This window comes from Acinonyx jubatus, chromosome C1 (assembly GCF_027475565.1).
Source record: "Acinonyx jubatus isolate Ajub_Pintada_27869175 chromosome C1, VMU_Ajub_asm_v1.0, whole genome shotgun sequence".
NCBI classification, from domain to species: domain Eukaryota; kingdom Metazoa; phylum Chordata; class Mammalia; order Carnivora; family Felidae; genus Acinonyx; species Acinonyx jubatus.
Window position 1 is genome coordinate 174,264,134 of NC_069381.1, and position 23,867 is coordinate 174,288,000.

The window sequence follows — 23,867 nt, forward strand, 5'->3', positions numbered from 1 at the left end:
TAGTAAAACACAGAAGTCCATAATTTAATAGCATTAAATGTTACACAGTGTTTAAGTCTTCATAAAATCATGCTGCACATTTAATGTCAGCTTAGTTTTTATTAAAATTCATTATCAGATAAAAATAACGTATATTCACTTACAAGGGTTATGGAAAAGGCTATTAAAAACAAAGTCTGAATTTTTTCAATTAAAACTTAAATTGGATAAAGTGTAAGTATCCAAAATCTACAAAGAACTTACCTAACTCAACACCCAAAAAAACAAATAATCTAGTGAAGAAATGGACAGGAGACATGAACAGACACTTTTCCAAAGAAGACATCCAGACGGCTAACAGACACATGAAAAGAAGCTCAACATCACTCATCATCAGGGAAGTACAAATCAAAACCACACTGAGATACCACCTTACACTGGTCAGAGTGGCTAAAATTAACAATTGAGGAAACAATGGATGTTGGTGAGGATGTGGAGAAAGGGCAACCCTCTTGCACTGTTGGTGGGAATGCAAACTGATGCAGCCACTGTAAAACAGTGTGGAGGTTCCTCAAAAAATTAAAAATAGAATTACCCTATGACCCAGCAATAGCACTACTAGGAATTTATCCAAAGATACAGGAGTGCTGATTCATAGGAGTACATGGACCCCAATGTTTATAGCAGTGCTATCAACAATTGCCAAATTATGGAAAAAGCCCAAATGTTCATCAACTTGTGAATGGATAAAGACGTGGTTTACTTATACAATGGAATACTACTTGGCAATGAGAAAGAATGAAATCCTGCCATTTGCAACAAGTAATGCAACAAGTAATACCTGGATGGAACTGGAGGGTATTATGCTAAGTGAAATAGATCAGAGAAAGACAGATATCATATGTTTTCACTCATGTGCAATTTGAGAAACTTAACAGAAGACCATAGGGGAAGGGAAGGAAAAAAAAATAGTTACAAACCATAAGAGACTCTTAAATACAGAGAACTAAGGGTTGATGGAGGAGGCGGAGGGTGGGGGGGGGGGGTGTGTTGGGGAGAAAATGGGTGATGGGCATTGAGGAGGGCACTTGTTGGGATGAGCACTGGGTGTTGTATGTAAGTGATGAATCATGGGAATCTGCTCCCGAAGCCAAGAGCACATTGTATACTCTGTTAGCTAACTTGAAAATAAATTATATATATATAAATAAATATGAGAGAGAATACCATTGGACTCCCGATACATGATGCCATGTGTGGTCACGGCAGGCCCAAACTGTCCATTCTTGCAGGCCATCCAAATTATGACTTGTTTGAGCTGCAAACTGATAAAAGGGATTTTTCCATGACTAGTCACCTATATGGCTATCCAGATGACCTAGTGCCATTTAGCAATAAAACCATCCTTTTTTCATTGCTCTGAAGTAACATTTTTATGGTAATTCTTATTTCCATATCTATGTGGATCTGTTTTGTACCAATGATTACATTGGTTCTTAATGTCTCATTACCACATTGTTTTTATTACTATTTTATTTTAATCATTGTTGATAGCATACCAATGTCTTCCAATATTGTTTTCCTTCAACACTGTTTTCTTGATCTTTTGTGTTTTCTTATGGATTTTAGAGTCAGCTTGTCAATATCTACAACAAACTTCTGCAGGGAGTATGACTACTATGGCAGTGAATTTAAAGACCTATTTAGTGGGACTGACACTTTTGTAATATTGAGTGTTTTATATATAATTTAAAATTTCAAAATTTTATATTTCCCTGAGTAGAGACTGTCCACACCTTTCATTGGATGTATTCCAATTGTTTTTATTTCATTTATTTTTAACATTTTAAAAGGCAACCACTTAATAGTTTTTAATTATTATTTGTGTATGGGGAAAGAGTCTATTATTCATATTGACCTTATAACAGCTAATAAAAATTTCCCCAAGCATCCCTTAAAGTAATTAAATTAAATTAGGGGCACCTGGATGGCTCAGTCAGTTGGGCATCCAACTCCTGCTCGGGTCATGATCTCTCAGTTCGTGGGTTCAAGCCCCGCATCGGGCTCTGTGCGGACAGCTTGGAGCCTGCCTGGAGCTTGCTTCAGATTCTGTATCTCCCTCCCTCTCTGCCCCTCCCCCACTCATGCGCACGCGCGCTCTCTCTCTCAAAAATAAACATTTTAAAAAATTAAAAAAAAAACTTAGAACCTATAACTATAGTAAAATGTTTTTTAACCAACTTGGCAAGAAGTTTGGTATCCTGTGATATCTAGAGGGTGAGGAAACAGATATACTGTAGGAGCAAAAACTATTGGAGAGCCTAAGAAAAATAACCTGACAACCCATTTTTTAAAGCATATACACTGGGGGCACCTGGGTGGCTCAGTTGGGCGTCCGACTTTGGCTCAGGTCATGATTTCACAGTCCACCGTCTGTGGGTTCGAGCCCTGCATCGGGCTCTGTGCTGACAGCTTGGAACCTGGAGCCTGCTTCGGATTCCGTGACTCCCTCTCTCTGCCTCTCCCCTGCTCCTGCTCTGTCTCTCTCTCTCTCTGAAGAGTAAGTAAACATTAAAAAAAAAATTTTTTTTAAAGCATACACACCGACACAGTAATCCTTGTTCCAGAAGTTTATCCTATAGACATGTTTACATATGGGCAAAATGAATACACAAGAATAGTCACTGCAATGTCATTAGTAATGGCAAAACATTAGAAATGACCTAAATGTTACCAGTGAGAGGCTGGTTGAAAGAATTATAACCATTCCTACAAAAATGCATACTACAGAGGCTTTAAACGGAATGAGGCAGGGGCACCTATGTGCCCCAGTAAGTTAAGTGTCCAACTCTTGGTTTCAGCTTGAGTCATGATCTCACGGCTTGTGAGTTGGAGCCCCACATCCGGCTTTGTGCAGATGGCGCAGAGCCTGCTTGGAATTCTCTGTCTCCCTCTCTCAAAAATAAACATTAAAAAAATAAAAAGAATGGGGCAGCTACCTCTCCATACACTGTTGTGTAACAACCAGGCAGTGTGTTTACAATGCTGCCCACCCACTCCGTACACGGACACATACATTTTTACACACAGAATGTATTTCTTTTTTTATTTTTTTTTAATGTTTATTTTTCACAGAGAGAGAGAGACAGAGCATGAGCGGGAGAGAGGCAGAGAGAGAGGGAGACACAGAATCCGAAGCAGGCTCCAGGCTCTGAGCTGTCAGCACAGAGCCTGACGCGGGGCTCGAACCCACAGACCACGAGATCATGACCTGAGCCGAAGTCGGATGCTCAACCGACTGAGCCACCCAGGCGCCCCAGAATGTATTTCTAAATAGATACAGAAAACATTGCTAAAATGGTTGCCTCCAGGAGAGAAAATTGGACATAGAAGTGAGGGGTGGGAAGACTTTTTAATGTATGATCCCTTTGAACTTTTTGAATTCTGTGCCTTATGTATTTACTACCTATTCAAACCAGTATTTTAAAAAAAATTTTTTAATAAGAGTAATACATTAAGTGTAAAAGGTATTAAGCCATCTCCAAAAGGGAACTTCATTAAAAGGCTTTGTTCCAGAGGGCACTCTTGTTTGACTGTCCATGGGGTCCCCTGAACCCCAGTAATGATCCCACATGTGCGGGAGAGTTGGGAAGATAGGACAACATGCATATACGTGTGCACTGATGACAGCCCCTATTTCCTGCTAAACCATACACTGGTTTCATGGAGCATTCCAGAAAGTTTTAAGGAAGGGTTTTCACAAAGCAAGGCCCAGAGAGCTGTGAGCATCTTTGTTCTCCCACTGGAAATTCAACTGTATATAAGGAAGAGCAAATGTTAAAATCATTTAAAGAGAGTTATTTTTCATAGTTTGCAGTACAAAAATGTGTTTCAAGTACGTGTTATTGTAAAATAGTTGTTTGTACTTATGTTCTTATAACATCTGTTACGTTTACTCTTCCTCTAGTTCTGACTTGTAGAAATAGCAATAAATCTATTTTTTCATCCCTAAAAGAAAAAAAAAGATGCTAAGTAAACATATGAGTTAGGAAACTGTATTTTTTCATTTTCTTACCTTACTGATACTAAAAGCATTTGTGGTAAAAGCAAATTATACACAAAAATCACAAAAGAAACCAGACCAAAAAGGACACCAAGTCCACCAGCAGACACAGCCTTCCCCAGATTTCACCTATCACCTTCTTTGCAGACCTACTCTAGCGGTTAAAGTACCTAGCTTCTCTGATTTTCGTCCAAGTTCCTACTGACCCACTTGTGTTAGTAGATGAGTAGGACAGATGGTAAGTTTTCTGACCCTCCGACTCCTTCTCTAGACCCTCTCATAATTTCTGTCGGTATTGTGGAAGATCTTATTCCCATACTAAATCTTTTATTCCATAATACTGTAGGGGAGAAAACATAATTTTCCCCCTACCCTTCCAGGTTCTTGGCTAAACTCCTCCCCCACTGTAATAAAGACAGATTAACTGGAGAAAATTTTCATTTCTTAAGTAAGGTGGACCACAATGGTGTGAGACTCAAAAGCAGCAAGGCAACTGAGGTTCATATACCATCCTGAGCTAAGAAAAGAAATAGGGTCTGAGGCTCCTTTCTAATTTCTTTCAGGCATTTGAAAGGGAGGTAAAAAGCTTTTCCCAAATCTGCTGGGTCTTGACTGCCTTCAGCTCAAAATAATTCACATGCCAAAGCTGCATATTTAAGGAATGGCATATTCTGCTCCCCTTAAATACCCATAGTGGTTGTACCTCCTTGATTAAACCCTTACTCATATGACAGGACAGATGACAGATTAAAACAGCTATACTTTTCAGATAACCGCATCATTTTAAATCTTAAAATACAGACAAAAGTTTTCCTATCATACAAGCATGTTAAATGCAAGTATTAATAAACTTTCATCTCGAGATCTCCATACTAGCCAAATTTCTGTTTGAACCCAAGTCAAATTTGTCAGCCAAAAAAAATTTCATGGTTTTCACTGAGTAGTTTATATAAATTATCACCCAATATGGAAGCAATCCTTCAAAACTTTATTATTATTTGGTTTCAGCTTCGAGATGTTGAGAGCTGAAAAGATGCTCATCCTAACCTTATTAACAAGAAAAAAGGCTGAACAGACTGCAAATTAATGGCTTCTGGTAAGCTCAGAGAACTGAGGTCACAGGGCAAATGGCTGTAATAAAATCTGGAGAGTGACAGGTGCCTTCAGGGACACACAGGACCAAAATATTCGCTTACTTCAGGCAAAAGCTTTCAGGAAGATTAATTAGAATTTTTGATGACCTGCTGGAAGCCAAATGTGGGCAAATGTGACAGCATGAAGCTCCTGGGGAGGTCACAGTCATGCAGGGGTTTTCTCTGGCTGGCTTTTCCTCCTGGAATCCAACCAGGAGCTCTCAGGGAAAACTGGAGAAAGCTCTCCTGTGTGGTGCTGGCTGGGGTAGGGAAACAGCAGGTATAGAGAAATCCTTTCCCCTCATCTTTCATACAAAACAAAAGGCTAAATCTGAAGGGGAGTGAGGAAGAACTTCAAAGTCTGTAGCCCAGGGTTCTGGTGAAGCCTCACTATAGTGGGGGAAGTAAATGGAGGTCTACAAAATAAAAGCCTTAATCTCATGGGGGAAGAACCTCGAAACCATTCCCAAAGACATCAGTGTTTACCAACCACAACTGAGGAAAAGAAATGAAGGGCAAAGGAAAGGGAGAAAAAAAAAGCAGCCTATCCCTGGAGGAGGGACAGGAACACTTGTGAGGGCCACATCCCTTAAAACCATGGTTCACAGTACCTTCCAAACATTAAGGCTTAATGGGATAACATTGATAAACTGAGTTTCATCACCATTAAAAACTTCCATTCTGCACAAGATACTATTAAGACAATGAAAGACAAGCCAGAAATTGGAAGAAAATATTTGAATAGCACATACCTGATAAACGACTTGCATCCAGAATATATAAACTCTTAAAACTCAGTAAGAAAAACCCAATATTAAAATGAGAAAAAAAAACGACACCCTGAAGCTCTTCACCAAAGATATGTGGATGGCAAACAAACATAGGAAATGCTCAAAATCATCTGAAGATCATTAGGAAAATGCAAATTAAAACCACAAGGAGGGGGTGCCTGGGTGGCTCAGTCAGGTGGGCAACCAACTCTTAGTTTTGGCTGGAGTCATGAGCTCACGGTTTGGGGGTTCGAGCCCCACATCAGGCTCGAGACTGGGAGCCTGCTTGGGATTCTTTCTCCCTCCCTCTCTGCCCCTCCCATGCACTCATTCACTCACACTCTCTCTCAAATAAACAAACTTAAAAAAAAAAACCAAAACGCAATGAGATAGCACTACACACATCAAAATGGCTGAAATCCAAACACAGACAATAACACGCTGCCAAAGGTACAGAACAACAGGCACTCTCACTCTGCTGGTGAGAATACAAAATGGTACAATGACTTTGGGAGACAATTTGGCAAATACTTATAAAGTTACACATAGGCTTAACATACAACCCAGCTGTTGCACCCTTGTGTATTTATCCAAGTGAATTAAAAACTTATGTTCACACAAAAACCTGTACACAAATGTTTAGCAGCCTCACTCATAACTGACAAAAACTGGAAGCAACCAAAATGCTCTTCAACAGGGAAACGGACAAACTGGCATATCCAAAATGGAATACCAGTGATAAAAAGGACCAAGTCATCAATTCATGCAACATAGATGAATCTTAGATGCATTTCACCGAGTGAAAGGATCCAAACCCCAAAGCCTATATATTGTATCATTCCATTCATAAGACATTCTGTAAAGGACACAACAATGGGGGCATAACACACATCAGTGGTTGGGGGTAGCAGAGGCCGACTACTAAGGGAAAGCACAGGGGAAGTTTTAGGTGATGGAACTGCTCTGTATGGTTGTGGGGTGCTGGACGCATGATTTACGCATTTGTCAAAATGCACAGAAATGTACCTCACAAAAAGTAAACTTCAATGTATACAAACTATGCTTAAAAAAAAAAAGACAGACAGCTAAGATGTCACAGGATTCCAACATGGAATGCAGACTGACAAATCTAATTAAATTACACATGTATGACATAGCATCACTGACGTAATCATGATGGTGACTTCAGGGGAGCTGACCCAAGTAACTTTGGAAAACAGTCATCTGATTAGAAAATGTAAAGATAAATACAAAAGGACTCTGTCTATCAACACTGTGCTCTAGTTGGTAAATTTGTTTTTCATGGGGATGGTTAACAATTCTGAAACTGCTTTGCATGCATACTAGGGTGAAATAAGTAACAGAGGAAAGTTATAGATAAACAAGAAGGGAAGCTTCTACAATGAACCCTGCCCTGTGGCTCTGGATTAAAGTCAGAGATGCCGTCAGAATGATCTCCTGCTTAGCTTATATATATATGTGTGTGTGTGTGTATATATACACACACACAGGATAGAGATACAACTACAGACACGTATACATACATTAGTTATAGTGTAACTACATTAATAACAGGGTTAGTATACAGTGTGTGTGCAATCTGCTATACATACATACATTACCCTAGCTCTCTCCCCCTGGAGAAAGCCATCATTCCCCAGTATCAAAAAGCACTCCCAGAGGTCAGATCTTGATTTCTAAATGCAATTCTCTGATACAGAGCTCCAACCAGGGCTTCTTGGAGAAATGGCTGATTCCAGAGCTGTAAGAAGGAAAACATGAGGAGCCCAGAGCACACTTCTGGCATGAAAAAGTAAGGAAGCATTAAAAAAAATAGGATCATATCAAAAGGACACAAGATCCAGAATGAAGGAATTCCTCATAGCCAAAGCTAGAATAATTTGAGTAACACAATGTGATATTAGATTATAACCCAAAGAGTAAGGATAAATGAGCCCACACAGGTATCAATAACTGAATAAAGAAATGGAGAATGGCTCTTTTTTCCTACAGAAGATTCCTAAATAATACACGTAAAAATCTCCCTTCCGGTAGGCAGAGCTTAGTCGCCTCACCTTCTGAGTGTGGGCTGAATTTACTAACTTGCTTCTAAAGAACAGAATGTGACAAGGGAATAATGGTAACTTTAGAGGGGAGAAACCAAACAAACACCACTTTAACCAAGTAATAAAGGTCAGCATCACCAGCTATGTAGTGTGAATGTCATGTATCCCTGATGCCTACATCAAAACCCACAGATACTCTGTTACGATGTGTTGAAAAGGGCGCTTTTCTTTTGTGTTATTCTCTCCAAAAACATTTTAACTGCAGTTTACTTATTAAAAACAAAAAACACTAGATCCAAGCCTAGATTAAGGGATATTCTACAGGCTACCGTGCCAATACTCCTCCAAACTTTTAAGGTCACAAAAAATAAGATGCAGAAACTGTCACAGGCCAGAAGAGACTAAAGAGACATGACAAGGAAATGCAATATGGTATCCTGGAACAGAAAACTAATGGAAACACATGAAATCCAAATAAAGTTTAAAGTTAATAGTAACATACCAATGTTCTTAATTTTGACAAATGTACCATGGGAAATGCATTCATTTGCTAGGGCTGTCAACTCAAAGTACCACAAGCTAAGTGGCTTAAACAACAGAAAGTTACTGTCTCAGAGTTCTGGAGGCTAGAAGCCCAAGATGGAGGTGTCAGCGGGAGGACCACACTCCCCCTAAAGGTGGCTAAGGGGAAGGATCTGTCCCGGGCCTCTCTCTTAGCTTCTGATAGTTCTTGGTTTGAAGCAGCCTAAGTACAATCTTCACATCACTTCTCCCAGGATGCTTGTCTCCAAATTTTCCCTATATAAGGACAAGAGTCATTTTGGATTGATCCAGTTATCTCTCCTCCTGTATGACCTCATCTTAACTATTTATGTCTGCCATGACCCTATTTCCAATTTGGCTGTTAGAAGACGCTATCTGCCATGGGCCCTGGGGTTTCCTTGCAGTTTAATGCTTGGGTCGTGAACCCAAGGGCCTGACCATTCTCTTTGCCTGGTCATTTTCAGGGTTGTATTTGCTGTGAGCAACTTTAAAGAAAGGGTAATGTCTCCCTCTGGGACAGGAGAGCAGGCTTGCTTACAGCTTGCTACAAATCAGCAGGTTCCCCAAATTCAATTTTATTGTTCTGTAATGCAACCCACGACACATGCAGGCATTCTTCTGGGCCTTCTATGTCACCCCGTGGAACTTGGGGAGCAAGGTAAACCAATACAGACATCAAGCTCAAGGCTGTTTGAAGTGCCACTAACAAGAGTTTCATATCCTCTGCCACCATCCATGTAGTAAAGGCTAACTATTAGCTTGTAATTGGGGTAAAAATCAAATCCCAAGCCCAATGCTGTCCAGTCAGCCCGAAAGCCCTTGGCCCTCCACCTGCCCCCTCCCCATCACAGCCCTCTTCCTCTGTATCAAAATATAACTATCCTGATTTGTACAGTAAACACAAAGTGTAAATCCAAAAACATCATCTATTTTTTTAAATGGATATATTTTTCAAGTCTTTTAATCTAGAAGTTCTCCCTTCATCCCTTTCTTTTCCTTACAATTTGTTGAAAATAACAGGCCAATTAACCTGTAAAGTTTCCCAGGGTTTTGCTGATTCCACATGCATGCTACATACTTATTTTTAACAGCTGTCCATTTTTACATATCAATTTAATCAGTCCCCTATTGGTAAACACTGAGTAATTTTCAATTTTTGCTATTTCAGTGATGCAGGAATATTTTTAAGCATGGATCTCCAAGCACGTAGGCCAAGTACTTTTCAGGACATTTACAGAGGGTCAGACTTTGAGCAAAGAATATTACAGAATCTCCTGGTAATGCCATTAGAATGACGTAAATGAATGGACAAATAGGATTTTTTTCTTACCTGAAAAATTCATGGCCTTCTCAAAACCTAAAAACAACTGTTAGTTCATTAACCAAAATCATTCAAGCGAAAGGAGATAAAGCTTCCAGTATTTGCATAATTGATGTATAGGTTAATTCTGCAGAAAAAATTAAATATCTGTTCTGAAAATATCACAAATTTTTAACAAAATCTAGAAAAGGTTTCTATAAAGAAAAATTGCCATATTAGGAAAAATTACAGAGACTAGAGTTGGAAATGGAATTCACATACAATCCACAGTTGGGCAGGGAAGGGGGTAGGACATAAGGGATAAAGGACAACATAGAAGGGAAAGAAGAAATGCTTCTAGCCAGAACCACGATAAAGGAGGAAAATAGATGTAAGGTGGAAGGAAATTAGAACTTTATTAAATCTTTATTGTACATCCAGGAAAGACAACAGGTTCACATTTACTTTTATTTTCAAATATTTTCTTAGGCAATCAGCAAAAGCTGTTCCTTATTATTAACTTACCATTTAGAAGTTTTCCATGGACACTATGGTAAAACATTTGACTGAACACTTAATCCTGAAAACACCTCTAATGAGTTATATACCAGAAACTCCTTTCCACAGATAAGGAAACTGAGGCCCAGGGAAGTTAGATCACTTGCCTAGAGTCATACAGCTTCGGGGCAGGACCAAGATTCAAATCTAGGTTTACCTCATTCTAGAACTATTGCTGTAACCATTATACCCCTAAACAGACTCTCCCAATCATCTTCTTCAAATGATATCATCCTACCCACTCTAACTCACTCCACAGAACTTTTTCTACTTCCATAAGGCCTGGGTGACCCGTTATTTACATCTGTTCCAAGGAGAAACGTGAAGGAAACTTGCTGAAATCTATAAACACCATCAACACACAGCTCTGTGCTGAACTGAATGCATGACGTCGGCCAAAATAAAACTCCTAAGCCACACACAACTTTAGGATGTCTACTTTGCTAGAACATAGAAATATTCTGGCAAAATTCATAATAGCAACATTTCCCAAAATGTGCAAAAGGATGATTGGTGCTGCTATGCGGAAAGATAAATGGTCCATGGTCAAATCAGTCTGGGGAAAAAACTTAAATAACAATAAGACACTTTAGTCCTTAATATGCAAATATTAAATATAAATTTTTTAAACAATGAGCAGTTTTTTTACCTCATTAAAAATTTTTTTTCATGGAATATTTACTTCTTTGGACTTGTACTTTGCAGGCTACATTTTGGAAAACACTTTAGAGTTGTCATAAACATTGTGAGAAATGAACCTTTCCAGTACCTGATACATAGGTATCTCAAAAATGTTTAAAAAGCTTGGATGAATAATCCATCATTCTAGTGACGCAGTTCTGCTATAACACAAGCCTAGGGCAAACATCACGTTGTGGATATCCACACCTTCCATTATATGTAACATCCACTGCCATTGAATGGAGTTGCAACCCACAGACACACCCAGGAAAATAGCCTATCTTTAGCCGAACATGATTTTTTCTGACATCTGACTTTCGTCTTTATCCAAACACATATCTTTCCTACTCCTAAGATTTTCACCTATTTCCAGCAAATGTTGAATGCCATTAAATTTAAATTACTGTAACCCAAAAAGGACACCAAAGCAATGTAAGTAAGGTTCTTAGCATCTAACAACATTTAATAAATGTTGATTATTCCACCTTCACTCAATCCTTCCTGACTTCAAATTAGATCAGTAAATTACTCCACAATATTTCAGAGCCTCTGAAATGGTCTTTAGCTGTGTTCTATTCTCTCACCTTTTTGTGATAAGCTACTTTCCATCTTCAATTATTACCTTTAGGCAGCTGGCTCAAACTTGCATTTCTTTACTTCTCCAGAGGCCTGGGCCCCTATTTCCAAATGCCTGCTAAAATTACAGAAGTGCATGGTGCCCTATGCTCAACTTGGTAAAAAACCAAATTTACCAACAAATTTCTCCCCAACAAATCTGTCTCTCCTCCTCTGTTCCCTAGAACAGGTTAAGGCATCACCATTTTTCTCAACCAGACTTGTTCTCTTTCCCTCTCTGCCAACAATGTGAGGCAGTTACCAAGTACTAGAAAATCTATTTCTAAAACAACTCTCTCTTCCATTCCATTCTATTCCCATTGCTGTAAGCCATGTTACAATCTTCCTCTCTGGCAGATTTCCAGAACCTTTGCCTGGTGGTCTGTCTATACTTCACACTGCCACCAGAGAAAATTTTGTTAAAACATAATTTTAATCTTGTTCCTGCCATTCAAAAATGGTCAATGACTCCCTGTTACCTTCAAAAACATCCAAGTTACTTAGCATGGCCTTCAAGTCTCTACATTGGATCCCGGGTAAAATGGGCCCACCACCACATAGCACTCCTTATAACACAGATACTCAGAAAGCCCTAAACGTAACCGCTATTCTCCATCACACCATTCTTGCCACATAGAACAAGCATATTGTGTAACAGAAAGAAACCAGATTTTAGAGTCATACAAATGCAAACATTAGTTTAGCCACTCACTACTGTACACCCTCAAGCAAGTTATTCTCAGAGCCTCAGTTTCTGCCTTTGTAAAATGGAGATAATAGAATCACTTTAGGATTACTATATGAACATCCACTTATTCCCGTCTCCACATGTTGAAACCATAATTGTTCTTCAAGGCCCAGATCAAATGATTTTCCTCCAGTAAGCTTTCATTGGTTATAAAGTCAGTATCACTCTAGCCCACCTTTGTTCACACCTTTAATTTATTTGGTCTTTTTACCACACTTTGTTAAATATCCTTTTTTTAATTTAAAGTTAGTTAACATAAAGTGAAGTCTTGGCTTCAGGAGTAGAACCCAGTGATTCACCTCTTACATAGGACACCCAGTGCTCATCCCAAAAAGTGCCCTCCTTAGGGCCGAGCACCTATTTAACCCATCCCACCTACCTCCTCTCCAACAATACTCAGTTCTCTGTATTTAAGAGTCTCTTATGGTTTGCCTCCCTGTTTTTATCTTATTTTTCCCTCCCTTCTCCTATGTTAATCTGTTGAATTTCTCAAATTCCATGAGTGAAATTATATATCTTTGACTTATTTCACTTAGCATAATACACTCTAGTTTCATCCATGTTACTGTAATAGGCAAAATTTCATTCTTTTTCATCACCAAGTAGTAACCCATTGTATATATTTGGCCTCTCCATAATTTGGCTATTGTTGATAGCACTACTATGAACATTGGGGTGCACGTGTCCCTTCGAATCAGCACTCCTGTGTATCCTTTGGATAAATACCTAGTACTGCAATTGCTGGGTCATAGGGTAGTTCTATTTTTAATTGTTTGAGGAACCTCCACACTGTTTTCCAGAACGGCTGCACCAGTTTGCATTCCCACCAGCAGTGCAAAAGTGTTCGCCTTTCTCGGCATCCTCACCAACATCTGTTGTTTCCTGAATTGTTCATTTTAGCCATTCTGACAGGTATGAGGCGGTGTCTCATGGTAGTTTTGATTTGTATTTCCCTGATGATGAGTGATGTTGAGCATTTTTTCACGTGTCGGTTGGCCATCTGGATGTCTTCTTTGGAGAAGTGTCTATTCATGCCATCTGTCCATTTCTTCACTGGATTATTTGTTTTTCAGGTGTTGAGCTTAGTAAGTTCTTTATAGATTTTGGATACTAACCCTTTATCTGATATGTCATTTGCAAACATTTTCTCCCATTCCATCAGTTGCCTTTTAGTTTTGTTGATGGGTTTTTTTGTTGTACAGAAGCTTTTTATATTAGTAAATATTTCTAGGCCTTTTTATTAGACTATTCATTTCTTGAGGTCAGGAATGGTCTTTCATAATAGTATGTCAAAGCACTTAGTTCACTGCATACAAAGCAAGCACTTAATGTGTATCTGTTCAAAAACCGTAGATTATAAATTGGTTGACACAGATTCTAGATCATCACCTAGATATACAAAATAAGACTTGACTGCTGTCGTGAAAACGATAAGTACAGTGTCATTTCATGCAGCCCATCCAGTGAACCTTCATATGGAAAAGAACTACTTTCAGAAATAAGACCACAGTTTTCTCCGTGTTGAGATCGAATTTATATGGAAGAAATGAGCTTTTGCACATTAAATGCTGTGTAAGAGTTTAAAATATAACATTATGGAGGAGCGCCTGGGTGGCTCAGTCAGTTAAGCATCTGACTTCAGCTCAAGTCATGATCTCACAGTTCGTGGGTTCAAGCCCCACGTCGGGCTCTGTGCTGACAGCTCAGAGCCTGGAGCTTGCTTCAGATTCTGTCTCCCTCGCTCTCTGCCCTACCCTTGTTCACACTCTGTCTCTATCTCTCATATATAAATAAACATTAAAAAAATTTTTTAATAGAATATCATGGAGAAAGAAAGAAATCTTTCCATGAATACTTTTGCAAAAATATGTCCACATCAGCCTATAGATACAAATGAAACCTCATTAATAGGTTCTACTTGCTTGCATTAGCTTGATAAACCTTGCCCCCCTTTCCAGGTTCAGGTCTTCATCCACAATCTTTGAAGGGTAAGAATGTCATACTGTTATCATAAATCAGTCCTATCCACTTCTCATAACTCTGCCAATAGTACTGCCATCAGTTGCATGCTTTCATCACTCCATTATGAAATAAAAAGGGCTCTTGCTCTATTGGCTTTCTTAGAAGGGTCACGGAAGGACTCCTTGGAATACAGCCGATCTCTGAAGCACATGTAAAAGCCAACACTGGGATAAGAATGATTCAGTCTTCAAGCCCTGCTAAAAGTTCAGTTTATCTTCCTTCTCACAATGTGGTTTATGCCTCAGGTCACTATAGTCCAGGTGATCTGGATTCTGTCATGTCTTTCTATTCTACCTGGGTGCATGTGTATAAATATGAATCTGTAATATTAAGTTCTTATTCCTAGAAACTCCTCAGCTCCCATGTATATATGCTGACTAAAAGTAGGATGAGATATTCCAGTCTTAATTTGCCCATCTCCATTTAGGCTTACCTGAAACAGATTCTGCAAGTTACTTAATGCCCACTCTGCCTCAGGCTGTAAAGTACAATAGGAAAGTCTATGGAGCCAGACCGACTGGATTAAAATTCCACCTCCTATTTACTAGCTGGGTGACAGTGAGGCATATTACATAGCCTCTCTGTCCTTCAATTTCTGATCCATTAAGTAGGGATAAAGCCATATAATCCCTTAACCAAAAACCCTTGGGTCCAGATATGTTTCAAAATTCAGAAAATTTTCTAGATTTTGGAAAGGTAACACCATACATATTAATGCTATAAAAAACATCCCAAGTAGAATCTGGTGAGTACACTGCAGTAAAATGCTTTAACACTTCTGCAGCAAACGATGAATATGCGTACCTATTAGGATAAAGAAAAAAGAGCTTCAAGTACATTCAGGTCAGATTTTGTCACAAAATGCATTTATCACAAACCACAAACTTTTGGTTTTGAGGTTTCAGAATTACAGTTAAAAGATCCACAGTATCTATTCTATAGAACTACAATGAGAATTAACTGAGCAAATACATATCAAGTACTTGGAAGAGCACCTGGCATACAATAAGTGCTATATCAGAGTGACTTGGCCTTTTGTTTGTTTGTTTTCTATGTACAAGGTACTTGCCAGGCTACACAAGAGTATTTTAGTCCATTTGAGCTGCTATAACAAAAGTATCATAGACTGGGTGACTTATACAACACTTCTCACAATTCTGGAGGCTGGGGGGTCCAAGATCAAGGCACCTGCAGATGTAGTCTCATGAAGTCCCTCTTTCTAGTTCACAAAAGACTGTCTTCTTGCTGTGTACTCCTTCATAAGGGAAAAGAGGTGAGAAAGCCCTTTGGGGTCTCTCTTATAGGAGCACTGAGCCCATTCATGAAAACACCACCCTTCTTACCTAATCATCTCCTAAAGGCCCAACCTCCAAATACAATTGCATTGGGGATTAGATTTTAATATATAAAGTTCAATCCATAGCAGAGAGACACAAAAATTAATAAAAATTATTTCTTCTTTGCAAACTGATAAACTAAAAACATCTAAGCTTTGGAAGAATGTTATTTGAACGATAGTAGCTAACAAGTATAAAATAATTACACACCAAGCACTAGTGCTAGATTTTTAAGTGAATTATTTACCATTCATAAGTACTCTAAGATGGATAGTATTATCTTCATTCTATAACATCTAAAAGGAAGCTGAGAGAGATGAGATAATCTACCCAAAATTAAGTAGTGGACCCATTATTTAACCTAAGCATTCTGGGGCACCTGGGTGGCTCAATTAAGTGTCCGACTTCGGCTCAGGTCATGATCTCACAGTTCTTGAGTTCAAGTCTGAGGTCGGGCACTGTGCTGACAGCTCTGAACCTGGAGCCTGCTTTGGATTCTGTCTGTCTGTCTGTCTCTCTCTCAAAAGTAAATAAACATCAAAAAATAAAAATAAACCCAATCAGGGGCACCTCGGTGGCTCAGTCGGTTGGGCGTCTGACTTCAGCTCAGTTCATGATCTCACAGCCCATGAGTTCAAGCCCCGCGTCAGGCTTTGTGCTGACAGCTCAGAGCCTGGAGCCTGTTTCAGATTCTGTGTCTCCCTGTCTCTCTGACCCTCCCCTGCTCATGCTCTGTCTTTCTCTGTCTCAAAAATAAAATAAAAACATTTAAAAATTAAAAAAAAAAAATAAACCCAATCATCCTGAATTGAAGACCACAACTCTTTTTTTTTTTTTAATTTTTTTTTTAACATTTATTTATTTTTGAGACAGAGAGAGACAGAGCATGAACGGTGGAGGGTCAAAGAGAGAGAAGGAGGCACAGAATCTGAAACAGGCTCCAGGCTCTCAGCTGTCAGCACAGAGCCCGACGCGGGGCTTGAACTCACGAACCGCGAGATCATGACCTGAGCCGAAGTCAGACGCTTAACCGACTGAGCCACCCAGGTGCCCAAAGACCACACTCTTATTCATAACTTTCTACCATCTCGTACAAGTTGTGTCAAGTCTTGACACAAGTCTTAAAAAATTGGGAACCATGTGGCATAAAGGTCAACAAAATCTGCCAGTATTTTCCACTTCCCTAAGAACATTTTATATTACACATCATAATCTAATAATGCCAGCAAAACAGAGTCCAAACTTACCAAATGTTGCAGTATGATATTCGTCCTTTTGAATGAATTAAACCTGAAACAAATGTAGAATACAATGAACACAGTAATGTGGGTAGTCATGCCTCAATGTATAAATACCATATTTCCTTTTGTTTTAGCCTCTTCTAAATGATATTAGAAAAAAAATGTTTTTGGTTTTTTTTAAAGGTTTAACTCTCATTCTTTGTGGTAAGAACACAAAACGGTACAGCTACTTTGAAAGACAATTTGGCAGTTTCTTACAAAACTAAACATACCTTACCACATAATCCAGCAACTACACTCCTTGGTATTTACCCAAATGAAGTGAAAACTTATACACACACACACACACACACACACACACACACACACACACACACACACACACAAACTTGCACATGCATGTTTATGGTAGCTTTACTCAGAATAGCCAAAATACGGAAGTAATCAAGAGGTCCTCCAATAGGTGAATGGATGAACAAATTATGGTATATCTATACAATGGAATACTACTCAGCAATGAAAAGAAATCATCAATCATTCCACAATAAGACATACAGAAATCTTAAATACATACTGCTAAGCAAAGGAAGCCAATCTGAAAAGGCTATATATGGTATTATTCCAACTACAGGACATTCTGAAAAAGCCAAACCATGGGGACAGTAAAAGATCAGTGGTTACCAGGAGTTTGGGGGAGGGAGAAAAGGAAGAATACGTAGAGCACATGGAATGTTTTCAGCAGTGAAATTAGTCTGTAGGATTATATAGTAGAGACATGCCACACATTTGTCAATTTTCTACTCAATATTTTAATAAACCTAAAACTGCTCTAAAAAATAAAGTATTAATTAAAAAAAAAGAGTTTGGTAAAGATACAATAAGCATTCTCAGACACTGCTGTGAAATCTATAAATTGGTACTACCTTCCCAGCAGGCAATCTGGAAGCACAGTTCCACAACCTTTAAAATGATCATACCCTTACGCCTAGTAATTTCACAAGCATTTGTATTAGGGAAATCACAGATGATCAAATTTTGATTTATAAGGATGTTCACAATTATTTACAGAAGGGAAAAACTGGAAACAAACAATTTTTTTGTGTGTGTATACATTTAGTTTTCCTACAACAATGTAAGTTGTACACTTTTAATATTTAAAAGTGACATTATCTTGGGGCACCTGGGTGGCTCAGTCAGTTGAATGTCCAACTTTATTTTGGCTCAGGTCATGATTCCAGGGTCGTGGGATCGAACCCTGCATTGGGCTCTGTGCTGAGCACAGAATCTGCTTGGGATTTTCTCTCTCTCTCTCTCTCTCTCTCTCTCTCTCTCTCTCTCTCCCCCTCCCTCCCTCCCTCCCCATGCCCCCTCCCCACTTGTGTTCTCTTTCTAAAAAAATAACAGAAATAAATTTTAAAAATAAAACTGAGCATTATCTTTCCTTTCCAGTAAAACAAAATTAAAAATAAAATTATGATAGAGAATGTCAATTCCATAGAATGTCAATTCCAAATAAGATCCTACACATTCTTCTAATTTTCCCATCAAGTGGCAGAACTCAAGTCATCATTAGGAGAGAATTTTATTTTAAACGTATCATCTTAAACTGCAAGGATGTCCATTAAACATCACAAACATGCCAAAGAAGCCATGCTGTCAAAATGCCCACTTAACTCATCCAAACATCTTAAACCCACCCTTTACTGACCTTCTCTAACGCCATTTTAAGGTTTTTATTTTTTTAACGTTTACTTATTTTTGAGAAAGAGAGACACAGACAGACAGAGCACAAGTGGGGAGGGGAAGAGAGCAAGGGAGACACAGAAATCTGAAGCAGGTTCCAGGCTCTGAGCTGTCAGCACAGAGCCTGACTTAGGGTCCAAACTCACCAACCATGAGATCATGACTGGAGCTGAAGTCAGACGCTCAAGTGACTGAACACCCAGGTGCCCCTATTATGTTTATTTTATATCTTGCTTTCTTTTTGTAATTCTATTGTGATTATGTTTCCATGTCAAAAGTATTATTTAAATATTTTTAAGTAAATATTTTCATTGGTTTTGTAATGGTTTTGTACAGATGACAGTTTTTAAAATATTACTAGAGGCAGCTAGACCAAGTTGCTGCCTTCACCCTTTGCCTCCACCATCCCGACCCCCACCAAAGTCAGTAAAAAGAAACTCAACCCTAACCACGATGGAGCCCTTGAGACCTCAGAAAAAGAACACAAGGAGCAGTTGAATGCATTAATGAAGTACAGAATGCAATAGACTTAATGAACAAGCCAATGAGGTTTTGAAAGTGCAACAGACCTATAACAAATGCCACTGACCAATTTTTTCCAGAAGAGGTTGGAATTGATTGCCCAAATCCCACATCTTTGGGTTAACATTTGTCACTCATCCACAAGTATCTGCACTGCATTATTGGACAGGAGTTAGAGTGACATAATTTGAAGATATTAAATCACGTTACAGAATTGTGATAAAAAAAAAAGAACCTTACTTTGAATATAAAGTTCTCTCCAAAGAATTTCATCAAAATGAGAGTGGTAATCCATCTTCAAAGTACACTGAAATCAGATGGAAATCCAGAAAGGATGTGACAAAATGTTCAAGTTAAATGCAGAATAAAGCCAGCAGGAAGAGAGAGCATGAGGAACTCACAGAGTTCTTTCTCTGGCTTACTGATGATTCTGATGCAGGTGCAGAGGAGTTTAGGGGAGCTCATCAAAGATATTTGGCCAAATCCATTACAGTACTACTTGGTTCTTGACATGCTGATGAAAGGGATGAAGATGATGATGATGGAGTTGGAGCAAAGAGAGAAGGATGAGGAGAAGATGACTAAGGGAACGCTAATGGATTCTAACCTTTTTAAATTTTCTCCAGGCCCCACAAGCAACTTTCAATCTTCCCACCTCCCCCACCTCTTGTGTTCAGTCGCTCTGGTTTTTTGAAGCCCCTTCTGATTTGTACTATGGTTCTCAACTTACTTTAGGAGGAAATACCTTGAGAAGAATACAGTGGGTACAGAATCCCTATCCCTTTTGGTTCCAAATTCATTTTTATCCTTTCCTGCTTAAAAATTTTATGAAATCAACACCACAGTGTTCTGTGGAGGAAAAAAAGAACAACCTTCTGCTCCCTTAGCTCTGCTGGAAGCTGGAGGGTGCTGGGCTCCTGTGTAGTACATAGAATTTTAGCTTTTTTCCTCCTTTCTCTGTATATTTGGCTCAGAGAATACACTGCCTCTGTGTGAGTATGAACAGTTAGCATCTACCAACGCGTATCTATTTTCTTACGTAAAAAAAAGAAAACCACAGGGCACCCGAGTGGCTCAGTTGGTTAAGTGTCTGACTTCGGTTCAGGTCATGACCTCACAGTTCATGGAGCACCCCCCCCGAATTATAAATTCAGGTGACTTAATTTATAAAAACATTTGTAACCCAACTTTTCCAGAATGTTTTCTTTTATATTACACTTAAATTGAACAATACCACAAAAAACAAAAAGGGGGAAACCACTAATTTGTTTAAATTGGTCACACTTCACATTCCTGGACTAGCAGGTTTTGAATTTGTCTTACCACAAGTAAAATATTCTAGCCCAGTAATTCCACAATTTGTCTGAACATTAGAATTACCTGGAAACCCTAGTAAACATTCCAAAGCCCAGCTCACAGCCAAGAACAATTAAATCAAACTCTGGAGGTCGGACACAGGCATAGGTATTTTGTTTGGAGCTCCTCTAAGTGATCCCAAAGTGCAGACAAGTGGTCATTAAAATCAACTTTGTAAAAATTAAACTGAAGTGACAGATACTAGCATATTGCTTATTTAGGGGTATTTTCTAAATAGGGATTTCATATAGACTTTTAAAATCTGAACTATACTTATCATGAAGCACCATTTTTAAAATTTTTTTGAACTTAAAAAATTCCAAAAAAATAAAGTTGAATTATCAAAGATTTAAGGACTAATTTCTTTAGATCCAGAATAACCCTGAATTCCTTAATAAGACCAGTACCCAAATGCCAGTTCAAGGTTAAACACAATGCTGCCAGACTGGCATGTCTTATGTAATAGTTTAAGTACTACCTGCTGCATACAGAAACACAGGCCTGGCTTCAAGTCTTGGTTTTATCTGGGAGATAGAATTTTAGCTCAAAGAAAGTCAATGTATACCTACCAAACGCAAGTGCAAAGCACTGTGCACAGCACTTAAAGGTCACAAAAATCTCTGGAGCAATTGCTACAAAACACAAAAAGCTAAAAGGTTCCTTACCAGACTCCATATAATCATTAATTTTATTTCTTCCAATTTATACTCAACCATTATTTAAAATCTGCTATTATCTTTTACATCTTAAAAAATGTATTTGAGTGTTTAGAGTCCCCAAATAATTCTGAATTTATGGTCTTCTCTTTCCTTCCTATTGGCTCCCAGACTGCCATCTGGTGGAGAGAAATGGACACGCACACTCTAGCTACTGCTAATTTACTAAACCACTTAAGCAGACTTACTTCCTTCAGGTGATGGTCAACTGGTCTGCTTGGGGCAGCTGTTCTCCAAGTGTGGTTCCTGAACCAGCACCATCAGCATCCCGGGACACATGTTAGAAATGCAAAGTCTTGGCCCCACCCCAGACCCACTGAATTAGAAACTGTGGAGTGAGCCCAGAAATCTGTGTTTAACAAACCTCCCAAGTGATTCTGATAAATGCCAAAGGTAAAAACAACTGACTTAGAAGGAGAAGAACATTATCAGTCGGGAGATTTTTTGCAATTAACCAATAAAGCACTCACGAGTTTACAAAATTAAACAACTTTTCATGAATTTTTTTTAAGATGAGATCATGAAAATAGTGCTTAATAAAGATTACAGCAGAAGTAGGCAAGGGAGAAGGTGAAGAGAACAAAAAATCAAACCCAAGGCCAGGTAATTCAGGCATGAACTGACAAACAGCAGCTGCAGAAACAAAGGAATGATTTACTAGGAACTATTAGTAAAAATTCAAGGAAAAGAACTTTGTCAACAGCAATTCCAAGATTTCAAGCGAGAATAGCTGAGAATATAGGCACTGAAAAGGCTGGCAAGGAAACTAGCTGGTTTGTAGAATGAAATATGAATTCCATTTTCAGTTTCTTGAGACTGTACTGACATAAGTAGAAACATTCAAGAGCAAGCAGACTGGAGTCTGAAAGAAAAGTTAGAACTGAAGACACGTCACAAAATTACCTGCCAGCTCTCTATGAGGAGTAGATGAAGGATCTGCAGTTGAAAATTAGTGGCCTGAATGCTGGGTCTACAAATGTGTTTCGTCTGGTCAGCAGTGTTTTAAAACAACAAACATTTAAAACCAAAAGGTTCCACCTAAAAATGCAGTTTCCCAGAAAAATTAGTTACGGAAACTGCAGGTCTACATTCTACAATGGCAACAATGCCTGGGGCTGAGAAGCTGGCTCCTTTAGACAGAGCACTTTCTCCAGCTCATAGTTCCCTACTAGTCCCCAGTGCTGCCATCTAGACAGCATCACTCAATGCTTCCTTCCTAGCCTCTGCATTTGGGTCTGTGACTCCTAACACAGAAAAAATATAAGGGAATCAAATATTGAGCCTTCAGATACAACTATGTATGTAGTGAAAGAGAAAAGAGGCAGCTCAAGAAGAACCAAAATAGTGTAGTTCAACAGAGTACACAGCAAATGGATAAGGCACTGAGTGCCTTTAACAACTTAAAAGATCAATCTCTTTGAAGAGCCTCCCTGCCCGTCTCTTTCCTTTCTAAATCCCATTCTTCTCATACTTATACTTTTCCTTTAAGACACTATCAGAGTTTATAACTATTACTTTTATTTAAACATCTGTTTCTTGTCTGCTTTCCTTTGGGACTTCAAGGCCTTAATAAGGAAGATAACAAGTAGTCCAGATTGGCTACAGGATAACAAAAGTGCCTAGAACTCCCAGAAGCTAGAATATAAAAGTCTGGTAGAATTCATGAGTAAATTGGGGCCAAATCTTTGAAATCGGGCTGGGAAATTTTTATTTAATTCCAGAGGTAGGAGGACTTCTTAGGAGAAGAATGGCAGACACTGAACTGAACTTTAGCAAGATTAACCTGGCAGTGAGATGCGGAAGCTATTCAAACTGGGAAGAAGTCCACCAACAAGTTTCTGCAAAATGAACAAATGAAAAATTTGAAACGATTGTTCAAATTTGAATCAGCAGTCAGAAATAAGAATTGGGAACGTGGGAGAATTTACATAACTTTAAAAATGTAGAAGAATAATAAGAGTTCCAAGAAATTGGAAGTGCAGATGAGGAGTAAGGGTTACACTTACATGCAAGTTACAGTTGAGGTACAAATGAGACATTCAGGTGAGTGTGGCCAGCACTAGCACTTTGGATAAATCAAGATTAGACATACACATTTGAGAGTTTTCTTCAGAGAACTGTGCTTTATTTGGAACCTTCCCCCTCAAAAAACCCAAGGGCTGTACTGGCACTAGGGCAAGATAAGAAGTAGTGGAGAGGGAGGAGGGAAAGTGCCAGAAAAGTCAAGGGAAACCAGAGTTCAAGAGGGGACTGCCCAACAATGTCAACCACAGCTGAGAGGACTTATTTCCTCTCAAAAGCACTGTGGCACCCTATTCCTTAATACATTTGTGGGTTAGGCTATTGTAGACTAGATGACACTGGCCTCAGGTCTCTGCTTTGCTAGGGTAATATCCACTCCAAGGTCCTGGAAAAGACCTGATTTAAACCCCAAAAATGGTCCGGGACTCACCTAACCAGTCTGCAACCTTGAG

At 38.8% G+C, this 23,867-nt stretch overlaps 1 protein-coding gene and 1 pseudogene across 4 annotated transcripts in view; one reads left to right on the plus strand and one right to left on the minus strand.

The window, feature by feature from the left end:
• Positions 1-23,867, minus strand: part of HIBCH (3-hydroxyisobutyryl-CoA hydrolase) — a 117,823-nt gene that overhangs the window by 75,155 nt on the left and 18,801 nt on the right. For 3 of the 4 annotated variants that reach the window (XM_027054613.2, XM_053215443.1, XM_053215442.1), the window contains exon 2: positions 17,063-17,105. In XM_027054613.2, the coding sequence (XP_026910414.1) occupies positions 17,063-17,105 (43 nt within the window). Of the gene's footprint in view, positions 1-15,666; positions 15,700-17,062; positions 17,106-23,867 lie in introns of those variants that run through there. The other variant, XM_053215441.1, reaches the window with a different exon arrangement.
• LOC106979709 (protein SET-like) lies at positions 17,710-20,015 on the plus strand (annotated as a pseudogene).